The 15,090-nt window shown below is 33.4% G+C and overlaps 1 protein-coding gene across 1 annotated transcript in view; it reads right to left on the bottom strand.

Moving 5' to 3' along the window:
* LOC143711985 (protein Shroom2-like) overlaps nt 1-14,793 on the bottom strand; it is a 30,679-nt gene extending 15,886 nt beyond the window's left edge. The window contains exons 1-2 of the mRNA XM_077204221.1: nt 14,381-14,793; nt 10,421-10,569 (exon numbers count right to left, since the gene is read on the bottom strand). Of these exons, the coding sequence (XP_077060336.1) occupies nt 10,421-10,569; nt 14,381-14,593 (362 nt within the window). The 5' untranslated portion in view covers nt 14,594-14,793. The remainder of the gene's footprint in view (nt 1-10,420; nt 10,570-14,380) is intronic.
* Nucleotides 14,794-15,090: the final 297 nt, after the last annotated feature.

Raw genomic sequence — 15,090 nt, 5'->3', positions numbered from 1 at the left:
CATAAAAAAAGTAAACTAAAATAAACATTAATTGAAATTAATAAAAATATTAGAAAACCTAAACCTATTTTATTTCAGCTTATTAGGGCAACATTTCAAATTTTGGAATAGCTAAATAAACAATTATTTAAAAAAATAAAAATTAACAATTAATGTTTAGTTTAAGTTGCAGCACTAAAATAACTAAACCTAAATAAACTAAAACGTAATAGATCTATACAAAATAAATTAAAAAACCATACAAGATAACTAAAATTATTTTTTTTATTTAAAAACAGAAAACATAAAAATCAAATCTAATTCAAAATATTAACAAAAACTATAATATAGTATATTAACGATCCTAAAACAACACTGATTAGTCATCATAAAGCCCTGTCTATTGCGATAGATTTATTATTTTGCTGTATTACACAATGTAATGAATGTGTAATATCATCACTCCTACTGTATTGATAACATAAAACCAGAACTCATTTACAGTCGGCTCAGGGTAACCGGGGTAACGCCATGTTTCCGGATGGACGGGGTCACCATATGCCCGCCGAACAACAGAGCAGCAAATGCATGCGATAAATGGGAGCTTAGCCATTCAATCTGTCACAAAGGGAGATGTGTAGCTACACATTCTTCCCAATCTGTTGTCTGTCTGAGAGGCCAATTCATCACATCAGTTCACTGCCATTCAGAATAATGACCGATATGCTGGATCAACACTTATATGGAGTGTTTAAAAGTTCATTATTGCACCATTATTCAATATTCACTTGGTTTATCTAATCAGATCAAACTGAGGTGACAAAGATGAGAATGACTCTATCAGGTCAATTAAAAACAAATGACCAATGGTGAAATTGTTAAGAAGATAGAAAAAGGTGCAAGAACATCCTTAAGCTGAAAGAAACGTCTCAGACAGAAAGAAAAAAACACATTAAAAAGAGTGTAACCATCTGCAAAACTGACTGTAACGTCAATTAGAAGACTAATCTTGTGTCGTATCAAACTAAATTCCTGCTTAAGTAGTTTTATCACATTAAAATGTGCATACAGGACTCGATTAGCGGTATCGAAATAGGTGTGTCTTATCGAATTCATGGTTCATGGAAATTTGGACCATACCTGAGATCCAGTTTCTATTCATTGACCTTCCCGATGTTATCAAATGACGTTAGAAAACAGTTCATCGTTGTGACGCGATCGGATCTCGGATGTCATATTGCTTTAGCAAAGCAGCATTTAAATGCCAATCTACGAGGATTATCTCAAGATCTGTGCGTCGTGTTATATTTGTGTTCGGGGTCGTTTGAATCGAGAACACCTGCTCGAAATAAATGTATGGTTTACTAATGCTTGATGAAGCTACAAACCAAAACGTGGCCTATAAGCTGCATGTGTATACTATTTACATGTACTTGGTATTGTTTGGTCTCTCCCTGAAACAATTATGCTTGTTGTATTCTGCTACTTAAGACCATTTCAACACTTTATGACACAAAACTGTTTTTTTGTGTATGATGCTTAACAACAGATCACATGTTTATTTTCAATTTAGGCAAATATTTTCAGCTATTTTGACCGATAATGCCTTTTTTAGCTGTCGAAATTTGCATCCCTAATTTTATCTTAGTAACTTTTGTTGTCAATTTAAAAATAATGCATTACTTTACTAGTTACTTGGAAAAAGTAATCTGATTACGTATCTCATGTTACTTGTAACCCAACACTAATGATAAATGCATTACCACAAACAGTATGACAACAGACAACAGATGCTGTCAAATAGCCAAACTTTACTTACCCCAGTTTCTTGACCTGGTTTAAACCAGAAAAAGCGTTTGGTTCAACATCAGGAGCTTCATTAATGCATTGACTTTGCTTGGCTGCATATTTTTCCAGCCAGTTGCATATCTCCAATGCTTGTTAAGATGTATGGACATATCTTTATTCTCTAGGCATGTGTGGAAAGACCTCCACAGTGTCTACAACTAAAAGCTAATGTAGGTTAAGCGTCTGGCCTTTAACCCATATATGATGAAAACACAAGTATGATGCAACCGCACAGCCTGAAACGACACAAACAGTGAGTATCTGTCTTCTGGCACGTCCCAGTCAATCGCAGATTTCCTTGAGGGATTACAGACGTTTGGGACAGGGCAGGGCGAGGAGTATTATAGTAACATGCTACCAAATCTGCTTATCTAATTGGCTGAAGGTCTATCAAATATCATGAGCAAATAAAAGCAGGACTATGGACAAATAACATTAGTACCAATTAACTGAAATATGGAAAAATAAACATTTTAAATAGCTAAATAGTAATAAATAAATATTAACAATTAATTAATGAAAAAATAACAATTAATAAATATATGCTAAGTAAAAATTTTAAATACAGCATTTTTCCGTATTAAAAACTAGCCCTCTGTCTAAATGTTATATATGTCACCATATTCAGAAATGCAAAAAATTATGTGTATTATTAAAGAATAAAATGCAAACTTTCTATGAAATAAAATCAATGCTAATAATTAGTTAAAGGGGTTAAGAAAGCACCAGTTATTATTCAGATTTCAGAATATCAAGAATATTTCTGCTGTAAGAGATCAGTTTTTTTCTTTAATTAGACAGATGGCTGATATATTATTAATATTAATATTGGATATTATTTTTAATATTGGAAAAGCTTGCCGAAGTTCCTTAGTTTTTGCTCGATACTTGAGTAACAATGGGTCTCTTTCACCAATAATTGCGTGGATTATATCACATTTGTACGCAACTTCTTACGAAAAGGTACACGAAAAACGATTCCGCCTAATTCACAACACGTTCGTACACACATGAATTTGTTCTTAACATCGTTCCGATATTAGTGTATTTGTAATTCTATACAGAATAAAGTATTCTAAATGAGTGCACGAGGTTAGTCATTTGCATAAAACACCCAAACCATCTCCATATAAGGGCTTTCCGCACACGCTTTTCTCACAGCCTTTCTCATCTCATCTCATCTATTATCGCTCATGCACAATATGTATTATCACAATTAATGCAACATGGTTCAATATAATTTAAGTCGTATTAGGATGAACCATAACTTCTTGGCACGTTATAAGGCCGTACAGAGTAAGTGCTTTTTGCGCACGTGTGGATTCAGTTGTTCCTATATTTTTTCGTACATTTAGAATACATTTTATTACGAATTTTTTAAGTGAATCATGATTTGTTCTTAAAATCATTTGTACACACATTTCACACACGCATACGCATGCTTAGTGATTTAGACCCATAGTTTTTTGCAGAACCAAGATATCTGTTGTTGTTGCCTCAGGTGTTGCGTAGCGTGTTTGTTATTTTGGGGGCGGAGCAATGAAGGGAGGGGTGTGTGTTTGAATGTTGATTTCAAAAAAGTCAAACACTTATAACTCTTGCAGTGTTTGACATGGAAATTAACAGTGTTGGGAAAGTTCACTTTCTACATGAACTAGTTCAAAGTTCAGTTCACAAATTTTAAAATCAACTAGTTCAGTTCATAGGTCATACTTTAAAATTTTGAACTAGTTCACTTTTTTTCCATATGTTGCTGTTCAAACACACCATAATGAACCAGTTCACAGTAACGTTCATCAGGCAGTAATACAGTACGTTCAGTTCACTTTCGCACAAAATATGAACGAGTTCATGAACTATCGTTCAATGAACGCGTTCAGGCACAACACTAGAAATGAATATGACAATGTTGATATGCTTGGTCTTGGCGAGACAGATCTGCAACGCTGCTGCTGCTGTTATTGCCGAGCATGAATGACCCATTAATATAGCGTCCATGAACGACCCGTAAATATAGCGTACATGAATGACCTGTAAATATAGCGTACATGAATGACCCTAGCAGATCTATGCAGGTGGAGCTGGGGAAGGAGAAGGGTTTCTGAAAGCGCGCTCACGAAATGCTGACGAAGTATTTGAAGGCTGAGCAACGAGCTCATTGGCTACTGATACAGCAGGAACCAATCAGCTGCGCCCTATAGAAAATGATGTGATTGCAAGCAGATTGAGCTACGGACCAATCAGCCTGCGCCATCTAGAGTTTTATGACAAAACTTTGCATTTCCAAGAAATCGCTTACTGCACCTTTAACAGCTCGTTGAACTGTCCGTTAGCTGAGTCACCGTTCACAACCCAGTGATTAACCTGGACTGAAGCCTGAATAGAGGCAGACAGACACACAACAATAGAAAGTGCCGTGATGATCATCAGCAGGATTATGGCTCACACAGGCCACAGAGAGCCAGCGAGAGAGCGGATAGATCCATACTATAAACAATACAATCATTTCAATCCACAAACTGTAAAAAAACTACTGTAATGTAATTTTAACTGTAAAAGACTGAGAAAATGCAACCCGTCAAGTGGACATTTCATTAAAATACTGTTAAATGTACCGTTTTTGGTGCAGTGAAAAACATAAATTAACATTTTTCAGAATTTTCCATTAAAATAACTAGTTATTTGTCCTAAATGACACTATACACTATGCATTTATACACTATGTACTTATGCACTATGTCCTCAACTGTGTAGTATGGACTTTATAAGGTCATTTTTTTCATTAATTTGAGTGCATGAAGTGTCCAACATTCCACACTTTGTTTTTTCGGTTAATTAAGTGCATCATCCAGGTATTTAAAGTGGGTTGGGTTCAGTGTGACTTTGAACACACACAAATCACACTATTTATACTACAAAACGACATAGAACAGTGCATAAGTAAGCAAATTGCTTATTAGACTTATTTGTTATGTACATTAGGCTTTTATGTTCCATCTTATGTTGTTATGAATGTTTAATCCAGTATTTTGCAGTTGTGTGTGTTACCATAATGGTGTTTTGTATATTTGGTTATGACACTGTGAATCTTTACTTCAGCTTGTGGAAATATACTTCTCATCATGTTTCTTTCTCTTTATGTCTTTCTGTTTTTAATGTGTTTGTCAGTATTACATAAAGGTAATAAACAGATTTTAATAATGAAGTATATTAACATTATTTAATTTAAGGGAATATACATTTTTACTGTAAATTTAAGTTCTAGCTAATGGGATTTTTACAGTAAAGTTCTTGCCACTGGTTTTTTTTTTGTTGTTGTTGTAAATCTCAGTTTTTTTACAGTAAATTTCTGATCTGCAGCAGATTTTAGCTAATCAATACGCCTATACTTTTCAATCTTGAGTCTTGAATCTGCAAAATTCAGAGATACTAATTATATCCTTTCGTATCTAAATCTCATGAGATGCTCTCCACTATCCTTTTACAGCTCTATACTCTTACTGTATTTTCAACTATTGTGTCTATTTTTTTATATCTTCTTCCCTAAAGCATTTAAGGAGAATCATCTGAGCCAAAAGTGAATAAATAAATAAAATAAATCAAACATAACTGAGAACTCCTCTTCCAAAAGGTTCTCTAACCAACTCCTGAAAACAAAACCTCCAAATGAGATCAGCTCCTGCAGTTTCTCTAAATACGGCTGCGTCTCAAATCCCTGAGCTTCATCAGCCCTCGTCAAACCCGCTCATGATGTAACAGGTGCCACGGCAAACGAGGACAGTCCGAGACGACGGGACACGAGACCACGATCAAACACGTACAGTCCAGGGCCATTATACTGCACTCAAACTAAAACCATAAATTAATAATAACAATTATTAATCATTCGTCACTTGAAATTAAGTAAACGTAACTGAAATAAAATAAAATATTTAAAAAAATTATACTTATTTTATCTCAAGCCTGTCATTTTCAATCAGTTTAACGTGATAAAACAACTAAAATTTAAAATAAAATTCATTATAAAAGCTAAATAGGCATTAAATGAAAATTACTTGAAATTACTTAAAATAAACGTTTTATTATTTTCATTTAGTTTAACTTGATGTAATACCGAAATAAAAATTCATATAAACTAAAAAGACGTTTTAAAAACACAAAGAAATTACAAAAAACACAACAAGAGTACTAAAACGAAAATGAAAAAATGGGAAACCTAAAACTACTTAATAAATATTATTATATTATTAAATAAAAATTACTTAAAAATATTAATAAAAACTATAATAGCTTCTCAATTATACTAAAATAACACTGATCTAGAGCTTAAAATGTCAAATATCTGACATCAAGTTTTCTGCCATTTTGTCGAACTTATAGTTAAATAAAGATGTAATTATTATGGATAACACTTTATTTTAAGGTGACGTAGTTACACATTACTACATGTACTTACTATAGAAATAACAGTAAATTATGCATAATTACAAGTAATTAACCCAGAGCCAAACCCTAACACTATAGTAAGTACAAGTAGTTAATTAATATTAATCAGTACTTAACTGAGTAAGTACAATGTAACTACATCACCTTAAAATAGAGTAAACATTATGCATCATGTAGATGTGTACATAAAATAATTACTATATTGTTTGTGACCATCACAAATCAATATATGGATATCATAAACGTAGATGTTTACATGTTACATACAAAAGTAAACTATAAACCAAACATATGCATTACACGCATCATTACAAACAGCCCTTGAGATGTAAAAGAGCAGATACCTGTTGATCTGTATCTAGCAGTGTTTCCATCTTCATAGTGGAACGCGTTCAGAGTTCAGTCTGTGTGCTTTACTATGAGTCCGGAGACCAAAACACGAGCTCACGGCCAGCAGCCAATCACAGCGCGCCAAACAAACTCACCTAGGCAATGGACTCATCCATCTCTCCAACCACAGGGGGAGATTATCATCATGGTGAAAAAACACAGATATCATGACTCTGGACTGGAATGACACCAGCAGTCTCATATGCAACACATCTCTAGAATTAAAGTGCAAAAAATTAAAATAATAATAATCAAACATAGTTTTATCTGGTTGCAGGTGAATGTGTGTGTGGTGTTGTTTTCCTCCTGGTAAACCTCTGCTGTGTGAGTAATTGGATTCAGGGATCAGCCGACATCGGCTCAGAACTGGACACAACTCTGATGTTGTAGTTTTGATCAAATTGATTTCATTTTTTAAATTTTATAAAATGCTTTTGCATTACTGTACTTAGCAGTTTGGCCCACCTCAAAAAGTCGGACAAAGACACTACAAGTTTCAGATATACCCTAAAAGAAAGTGCAATAAAAATAAATAGGTGCTATAAAGCCAGAATAAAAACTGTTGTTTCAGTCTTGTTTTTGTAATTTGATCATATTTGATTTAAACTGTTTTAAACAATTGTTTTAAATAAAGTTGACATTTTGCAAACTCTCAATAGTCTCAAAAGAATTTGGATAACCAAGTCACTTAAAAATTCCTGAGTTTCTTTTGCATTAGATGCAACATATCAAAACAACTTTCATTTATTGCATAGAAAGATGCACAAAACGTTCGGCCTTTTTGTCAGATTTTTGTTTGTTGAAAATGAAGACAAAATGTTATTAATTTGTTAACTAAAGTAAATCCACACACACACACACACACACACACACACACACACACACACACACACACACACACACACACACACACACACACACACACACACACACACACACACACACACTACTTACAATAACCAGAACTTATTTTATTTCAGCTCATTTATTTTTAACTTCAGTAACTTGATGCACTAAAATAACTCTAAAACTGAAAGAAAAATTAATAAAAGCTATATAAAAATGACAAAAGCAACAAAATTACTTAATTAGTATTTAAAAAAAAAATGAAAACAGAAAATATAAAAATAAAAACTAATTCAAAATATTAATGATAATCATAATAGTATCTCAATGATTCTAAAATAGTGGAACATGTCCATCGTTGAGCTGTTTGTGCACACTGATAAAGACACACTGAAGTGTGCATACGATGGACACTTTACTATCCCACGAGGCCACGTGAGACGATTTATGAATAACAAATGATAAATGACTGACAGCATGGCGGATGTAGTCCGTCCAGATTACAATCATACTACACACATTCATACTATATAGAACGTACTTTTTTAGCAACCATTAAGTAATTACTTATTCAAGTACCTACTCGAGAGAATGCACTTTCAGAAGCAGCCATGATCTGATGCAATGATTTTTAGAGATTTTAAACACCACTAGATGGCGCTGTAGGGCCTTAAATGCTCTGATGGGGTCGACAAAGGGAATGTAACACTGACCAATAACTGATGTGTTTATGTAAAGTATGCATGAATAAAATTGACCAAATAAAGTTGCTCCGTAACAATAACATGCTCTAAATAATATTGAGAGGATCTCTGTCGTGTCCAACTACAGATTTTGGGTAGGAAGCATTAGACAAATCTCTACACAGCATTATGGGTGAGGATTGTTTTAGTCTCATCGCCTCATCATGCATATAAACTCCCTGATGTAGAGAAACACTGACCCAAAGATCCCAGTCCTGCACATGAAGCCCAGCAGAGCCGTGTCGACACACAATGGCCGACCCATGGGCCTCTTTTGTGGGACGGCGTGCACCAGCACACAATGATGACGCCACTTTTGTTCCACACTGTCAAATAATGTAGTCACATATTCACAAATGTCATGCTGATTTCTGCCGTAACGCCTGGAACAAACACAGGCTGGAGACGGAAAGCTCACACGACTGCTCCTGCTTGTTTCTGTGTCTTTGCGCTTTAGTTTTAACCAAACACTACATACAAAATACAACAAACTATGCATGACAAAGAGAAATCAACATTATCAATATTTTTTTAAAAAGTAGTATTTTCTCTGACTGGTTACTTTGGTGTTGCTATGCATTTGCTAGGATGCTAGAATGCTCTGGGTGGTTGCCAGAGTGTTGCTATGCAGTTGTCAGAATGCTATGGGCGGTTGCCAGGGTGTTGCAATGCAATGCATTTGCCAGGATGCTCTTGTGGTTGCCAGGGTGTTGCTATGCATTTGCTAGGATGCTCTTTTGGTTGTCAGGGTGTTGCTATGCACTTGCTAGGATGCTCTGGGGGTTGCCTGGGTGTTGCTAGGCATTTTCTAGGATGCTCTGTGTGGTTGCCAGGGCATTGCTATGTAGTTGCTTGAGTGCACTGGATGGTTGCTAGGGTGTTGCCATGCATTTTCTAGCATACTAGAATGTTGCTAAGCAGTTGTCAGGATTCTCTTGTTGGTTTTCAGGGTGTTGCTATGCAATTGCTAGGATGATCTGTGCGGTTGACCGTACGTTGCAATGCATTTGCTAAGATGCTCTATGTGGTTGTCAGGGTGTTACTATGAATTTGCTAGGATGCTAGAATGCTCTGTGTGGTTGCCAGGGTGTTGCTATGTATTTGCTAGGATAATATTGTGGTTGCCAGGGTGTTGCTATGTATTTGCTAGGATAATCTGGTGGATGCCAGGGTAATGATATGCATTTATAGGATGATCTGTGTGGTTGCCAAGGTGTTGCTATGCAGTTGTTAGGGTGTTCTGGGTGGATTCACCCTGCCTGTGCAAAAAGTCAAAATTTATTTTTAATAGTGTCATTTATGGGATGAATTCTTGGTTAAAAACTTGTTTAAACCAGTTTAAGAAATACACTCAGGCCTAAATTTTGTCCTTGAATGAAGAGGATACAACTGTAACTACCATATTAATCCAACTACTTGCTGACTAAAGCACTCCAGTCAGATAGGAACATCTTAAAAATATCTGTAAGGTTGTGTGATATTCACAGTGCGACTTTTATTTCCAGACAGGGATATAATCGCAGCGAATTCCTTCTATCAGACGCTAAGGTGGAACTCAACACCACGGCTCAGCAACAATAAACACAGAGCACACATTGTGGTTTGGCAGAAGTATCAATCATAAACACGTCAGCATAACTACGAAATCTCAGAGGAAAACCAGAATGCTTCAGTTCAGATCCAGATTTAAATTCATAGATAATGTGTGAATCAAATGTAAGGAATTTTCTTAAATACGGAATGAAATTGAAACTGACACTATTTTTTGGTCTTATTATGAACAATTCATCAGTGTATAATTATGTATTTGAAGTACATTTTTGACCTCGTAATCTTTAATCCAAATGCAACACTTACTTTTCACAATATAATCAACAGCCGACAGATCAATTCCAAGTCTCACCGTGTATTTTTTCATTAGCTCACTTTCATTAGCTCAATATTTTATTAGCTCACTAAACGCAAAACTTTTGTTACTTCAGCGGTTGTTATACCGCTGGATGGCGCGATTGACCAATCAGAATCAAGTATTCCTCAGAGCCGTGTAATAATAATTATGTATATTCTGCCAGTGTCTCTATGACAGGTGGTTGGAGGAGACGTCAATTAACTAGCAAAGCAAATGAACCATCAAACCAGGTCAGTGTTGATGTTACGTGGAATCCTACCGTTTTATTCCCAGAGAGAGCGTCTTATGTGAGCGTTTAACCAGACAAATGGCCTCCAGTCTGTAACCGCTGAGAAGAACTGAGTTAACGCTGACTATCTGATCCCCGATCTGCACTCGACCCAGCGCCGCTCCACTTCCGTCCTCCACCTAAACAAACAAACACAACGAGTTTAAAACAAACATCAGCATCCAAAAGAAACATCTATATCTGCTTTACCGCAGACGTCACTTCACTGCAAGAGTCAAACCCCTGATAACAGAACCAGGGATAAATAAAACCTCATCTTGGACACGTCTACGGTTATTTATGGAATATCTGTTTGCAACTTCCATGTTGGGAAGGATGTGGTTTGTGTTTCTGCCGATTGGAGATCTGCTGGAAGTTCTGCTTAGGAATGATACGTGACAGGAAAAATGAAGTCAACAACATGTATTCCCCCAAAAAACAATAATCTGGGTTCCATTATAATGGTTTAATTTAATGTAATAAAAATAATAAACAATACTTTAATACCAATCATATATATTTTACCAAATAATTCACAGTGTTAATACTTTAATAATTAATAAAATGTATGAATTTAACTTTTTGATTTTGTATTATATTTCAATATTTTATTATTTAGAATTAAACCATTAAAACAGAATTAATAAAATTTAAAAGATTTTTTGGAGATAAATAAAACAGATTTCATGCGGCCCTATTTTTGTCAAGACGAATGTAATGTTAATAAATGTTTAAAATGTATTAATTCAGCTAATTAGACATGCTTTTTGATGTTTTATTATATTTTTAATATATTATTATTTTTCATTTAATTTAATAAAACAAATTAAAAAGTATAAAATAAATACATACACATAATTTGATTAAAATAAATAAATAATACAATATATTAAAATAATTAAATAATACAATTTGATGAAATACAAAAATTTGACAAATAAATATTACATCTAGCAATAGTGGTAGAAAAATGTAAAAAAAAAAAAAGTATCTTCAAATTAATATTTACACATGCAAATGATAATAATATTAGATTAAATTAAGCAAATGATAATAATTTTAATACAGATTAAATAAAATAAATAAAAATTTGTAAAAAGTATATCTAATTACATAAATACTTAGGTTAAAAGAAATACAATAAATTAAATGTATATAATTAAATTAAATTAAATAATAAACTATAATTAAATTAAATTAAATAATAAAACAAAAACTGAGCACAAGATACATAAATAATACAGTACAGTACTTTAATGATTAGGGGGAAAAAACCTTAATGTAATCAAATAGAAACTAAGATTTTTTTATAAAAAAGTAATATTATACACATATTCATCATGTTAATTCTTCACAGTATGTATTGAGTCTTCATACATTATTTAAACCATTCAAACAGAATCCATAAATCAGAAAATACAGAATCTGGGATATAATTAAAAAGATTTCATAGAGTTCTATTTTAGGCATGTTTTGTTTATATGTGACTCAGAAAGTCAATCCATAGTTTAATTCAGAAAACAGCATTAGACGAGGCCTTGTTTTCAGACCAACATCAACCCTACAGGACCATGATGAGGACAGGACATGAACAAAGACCTAATCACTCAACCAAACCACCCATGAGAGTCAGTGTAACGTCTATCAGCTGGAAACCCGAGCGCTGCACTTAAATATTCAGGAGCTTGAAACTTTAGATTACAGCTCGTTTCACATCCCACAAAGTCCAAAGCAGCTGATTTCAGATCAGTTTGTAATCTTGATTTGTAAGGTTTCAGATCGTCCACATTCAGTAGTGCTCACACATGTGACCTCGTGGTTTTGGCAGTGAAAGTGGCTCAGGATTCACAAACACTTGATTGAAATCTTGACTAACTCCAGATTATCTTTATAATTCACATTAAAATAAGCAATGCTGAAGAATTACACAAGAATATGTTTACAGGAAATTACAGAAAAAAATGTTAGGAATTTTAATTAGATCTTTTGTTTATTTGTTGCAGTTTAATCCACAAGGGCCAAAACTCCAAAAATAGACAAATGAAATGAACAAATGCTGTAATGGCACAAAACGGGTGAAAATATATAAATTGTGATTTTAATTTAAAATGCTTTTTTTTCTTTTTTTTTTTTAAGCTTTGCTGTGCTTTTTTGTGGGGCTGCACAACTTAGTGATTATTTATCAATATGAGCATAAAAAATAATAACTGTTATTGTTTTATATTTTTTTATATAATTATAATTCATAATAATAAATTAATATCATTTATAAAAATAATATATATTATTGTTATTAAATGAAATAAAATATTACTAGAAAAAGAAAAGAAAAAAGGTATTTAATAAAAATAATATACATTTTATTTTTAATTTCACAATACTTAAAATTTAGTCTTAATTTCTTCATTGTAAAACGTTAAAAACCATCAACCAGCCATTTTGGTGGAAGTGCACAGGAAATGTATGTGTGAGTGTTACATGTCAAGTGTGTTTGTGTAATACTTAGACACTTCTAATGCAATGATTTTGTGCAATGAAGTGTGACTATAGTGTTCATTTACCTTTCAGTGACCCAGGTTTATTAACAAAACGACAAAAACATCATGTGTTTGCTAAAGTCGGCATGAAATTTTGTTAATGCATGATCTTACCGTCAGCAATTATCCTTATATGTTTTATTTATAATTTTTTTTATTTAAAATGTTTTGAGCTAATAATATTTATCAAAATGTCATAACTGGACCTTGTTGATTCCCATGCTGATGACATATGCAGGATTCAACAATCATTTAGTGTGCTTAAGCCCCGCCCCCTGCGTGCACCTGCTCATCTGCATACACCTGAGTGCCACGCCCACATCTCAACATCCAATCAACCATGGTGTATATGGTGTATCATATAATGGGGTCATATTTTTAACCCAAACACACAATAAAGAGAAGGGATGTTCAGTAAGACAGTAACATAAAGAACATTGACATAAAAATGTTGAGATTTCCACAGCTTTGCACCAATTTTTCAATCAACATGTACAGATCCAAAAAGTCCACGGTGTTCAAATTGTAAGCACAATAAATCCAGTTTTTCAGAATACAAATGACTCTAACTAAAAATACATGGCGATACCATGGTACAGAATCAGACGGTAATACTATGGTGCCTTAATGCAGAGGTTTTCAAACTGGGGTCCAGTGGATTTTTTTTTTTTAGAAAAACATTGAAGAAAAATGGTATAATAATAAAAATAACACAAACAAATACTGTAATTAAATACATAAATAATTGTGTTATAATATATATATATATATATATATATATATATATATATATGATACAATACATTAATATATAAATGTATTTTTATAAAATAGTTAAAAAATTAAATATTACATAAATAAGTAGACAACAAAAATTTTACTAAAATAAATAATAGGCAACATCAGTAGTAGTGAGTATATTTATAATTAATTTTTACACGTAAATAATAAATTAATTAAAATTAAAAATAATGAAAAGTATATTAAATTATTAAAAAAATACATACATCGATTAAAAGAAATACATATGAATATATTAAAATAAATTAAAATGGTATTAATATTAGTATATTATTGTATTTCATATATTAAACCCATATAATTAAATTCAATAATAAAACACAACAAAAACTAGACATTATACATATAAAAGTTTTTTTACGTAACCTAATTTATATTTTAAGTTATATTTTACACATAGGCCTTTCTATCATATTATTTTCCCACAGCATTATTCACTTGGTGTTGTCTTGAGAGGTGAAAATATAGCTGCCTTTCTAATGTCAGTAATTGATTATCATATCAAAGCACAAAAGTACTCCAGGGTATGCGTATCTGGAATATCAGCATAGGTGTGTGTGTGTGTGTGTGTGTGTGTGTGTGTGGATTATAATGCGATGAACTGAAGAAGTACCTTGGTAACGACGAGCGGCTCGTGATACTCCAGTCCTCCTCTGAGAGTGAACCCCCACGGCGAGCCTCCACTCAGCTGTAACTCCAGCAACTCCACATCTTCTCCTCCATCATCCCTCTCTTCTTCCAGATGCTCTCCTGCTGAAACTTCACAATCTCCTCTGGTGTTCACAACGACGACTTCCATGACGCCTCCAGTCCAGAAACTCCTCATTCGCCTGTGTGAGACAAACTCAGGTAAAGCTGACAGGAGCAGCTGCTATCTCGCATTTTTGCATAATCTCGACTTTAAAATGTGTTTTCAGCGAGAATAAAAACGTGAGTCAACAAAAACACCCGAGCTCAAGATATCCTGCATGAATCTATGAATCCAGCGGCGTGTTTGCGTCGTGAATGTAGTTTGAGCTGAAACTGTTGAACATGATCAAACTCTATCAGGATGAGAAGAGCAGCGCCACCTGTTGATCAGAGTCTGACAAACACATCGACTTCCCTTATTCTCAAGCATTGTTTTATTGTTCAAAAAATGTGTTTTTTAAATAATATCAGAATAGATGCAAGCATAACGGTGCAATTCCATATACAATATTTAACATTTATTGAATATATTCTTTTAGGCTTATTTATTTGACCAAACCTACAACAACAGATACATAAATATATAGGTGCATACATACAAATGCATATAAAGATGTAAATTCTTTTAAATAT

Source organism: Siphateles boraxobius, unplaced genomic scaffold (assembly GCF_051911475.1).
Source record: "Siphateles boraxobius isolate OS27281-9 unplaced genomic scaffold, OSU_SipBor_1 5, whole genome shotgun sequence".
Classification (NCBI taxonomy): domain Eukaryota; kingdom Metazoa; phylum Chordata; class Actinopteri; order Cypriniformes; family Leuciscidae; genus Siphateles; species Siphateles boraxobius.
Note: the sequence above shows the minus strand (reverse complement) of the source record. Positions and strands in the feature narration are given on the sequence as shown.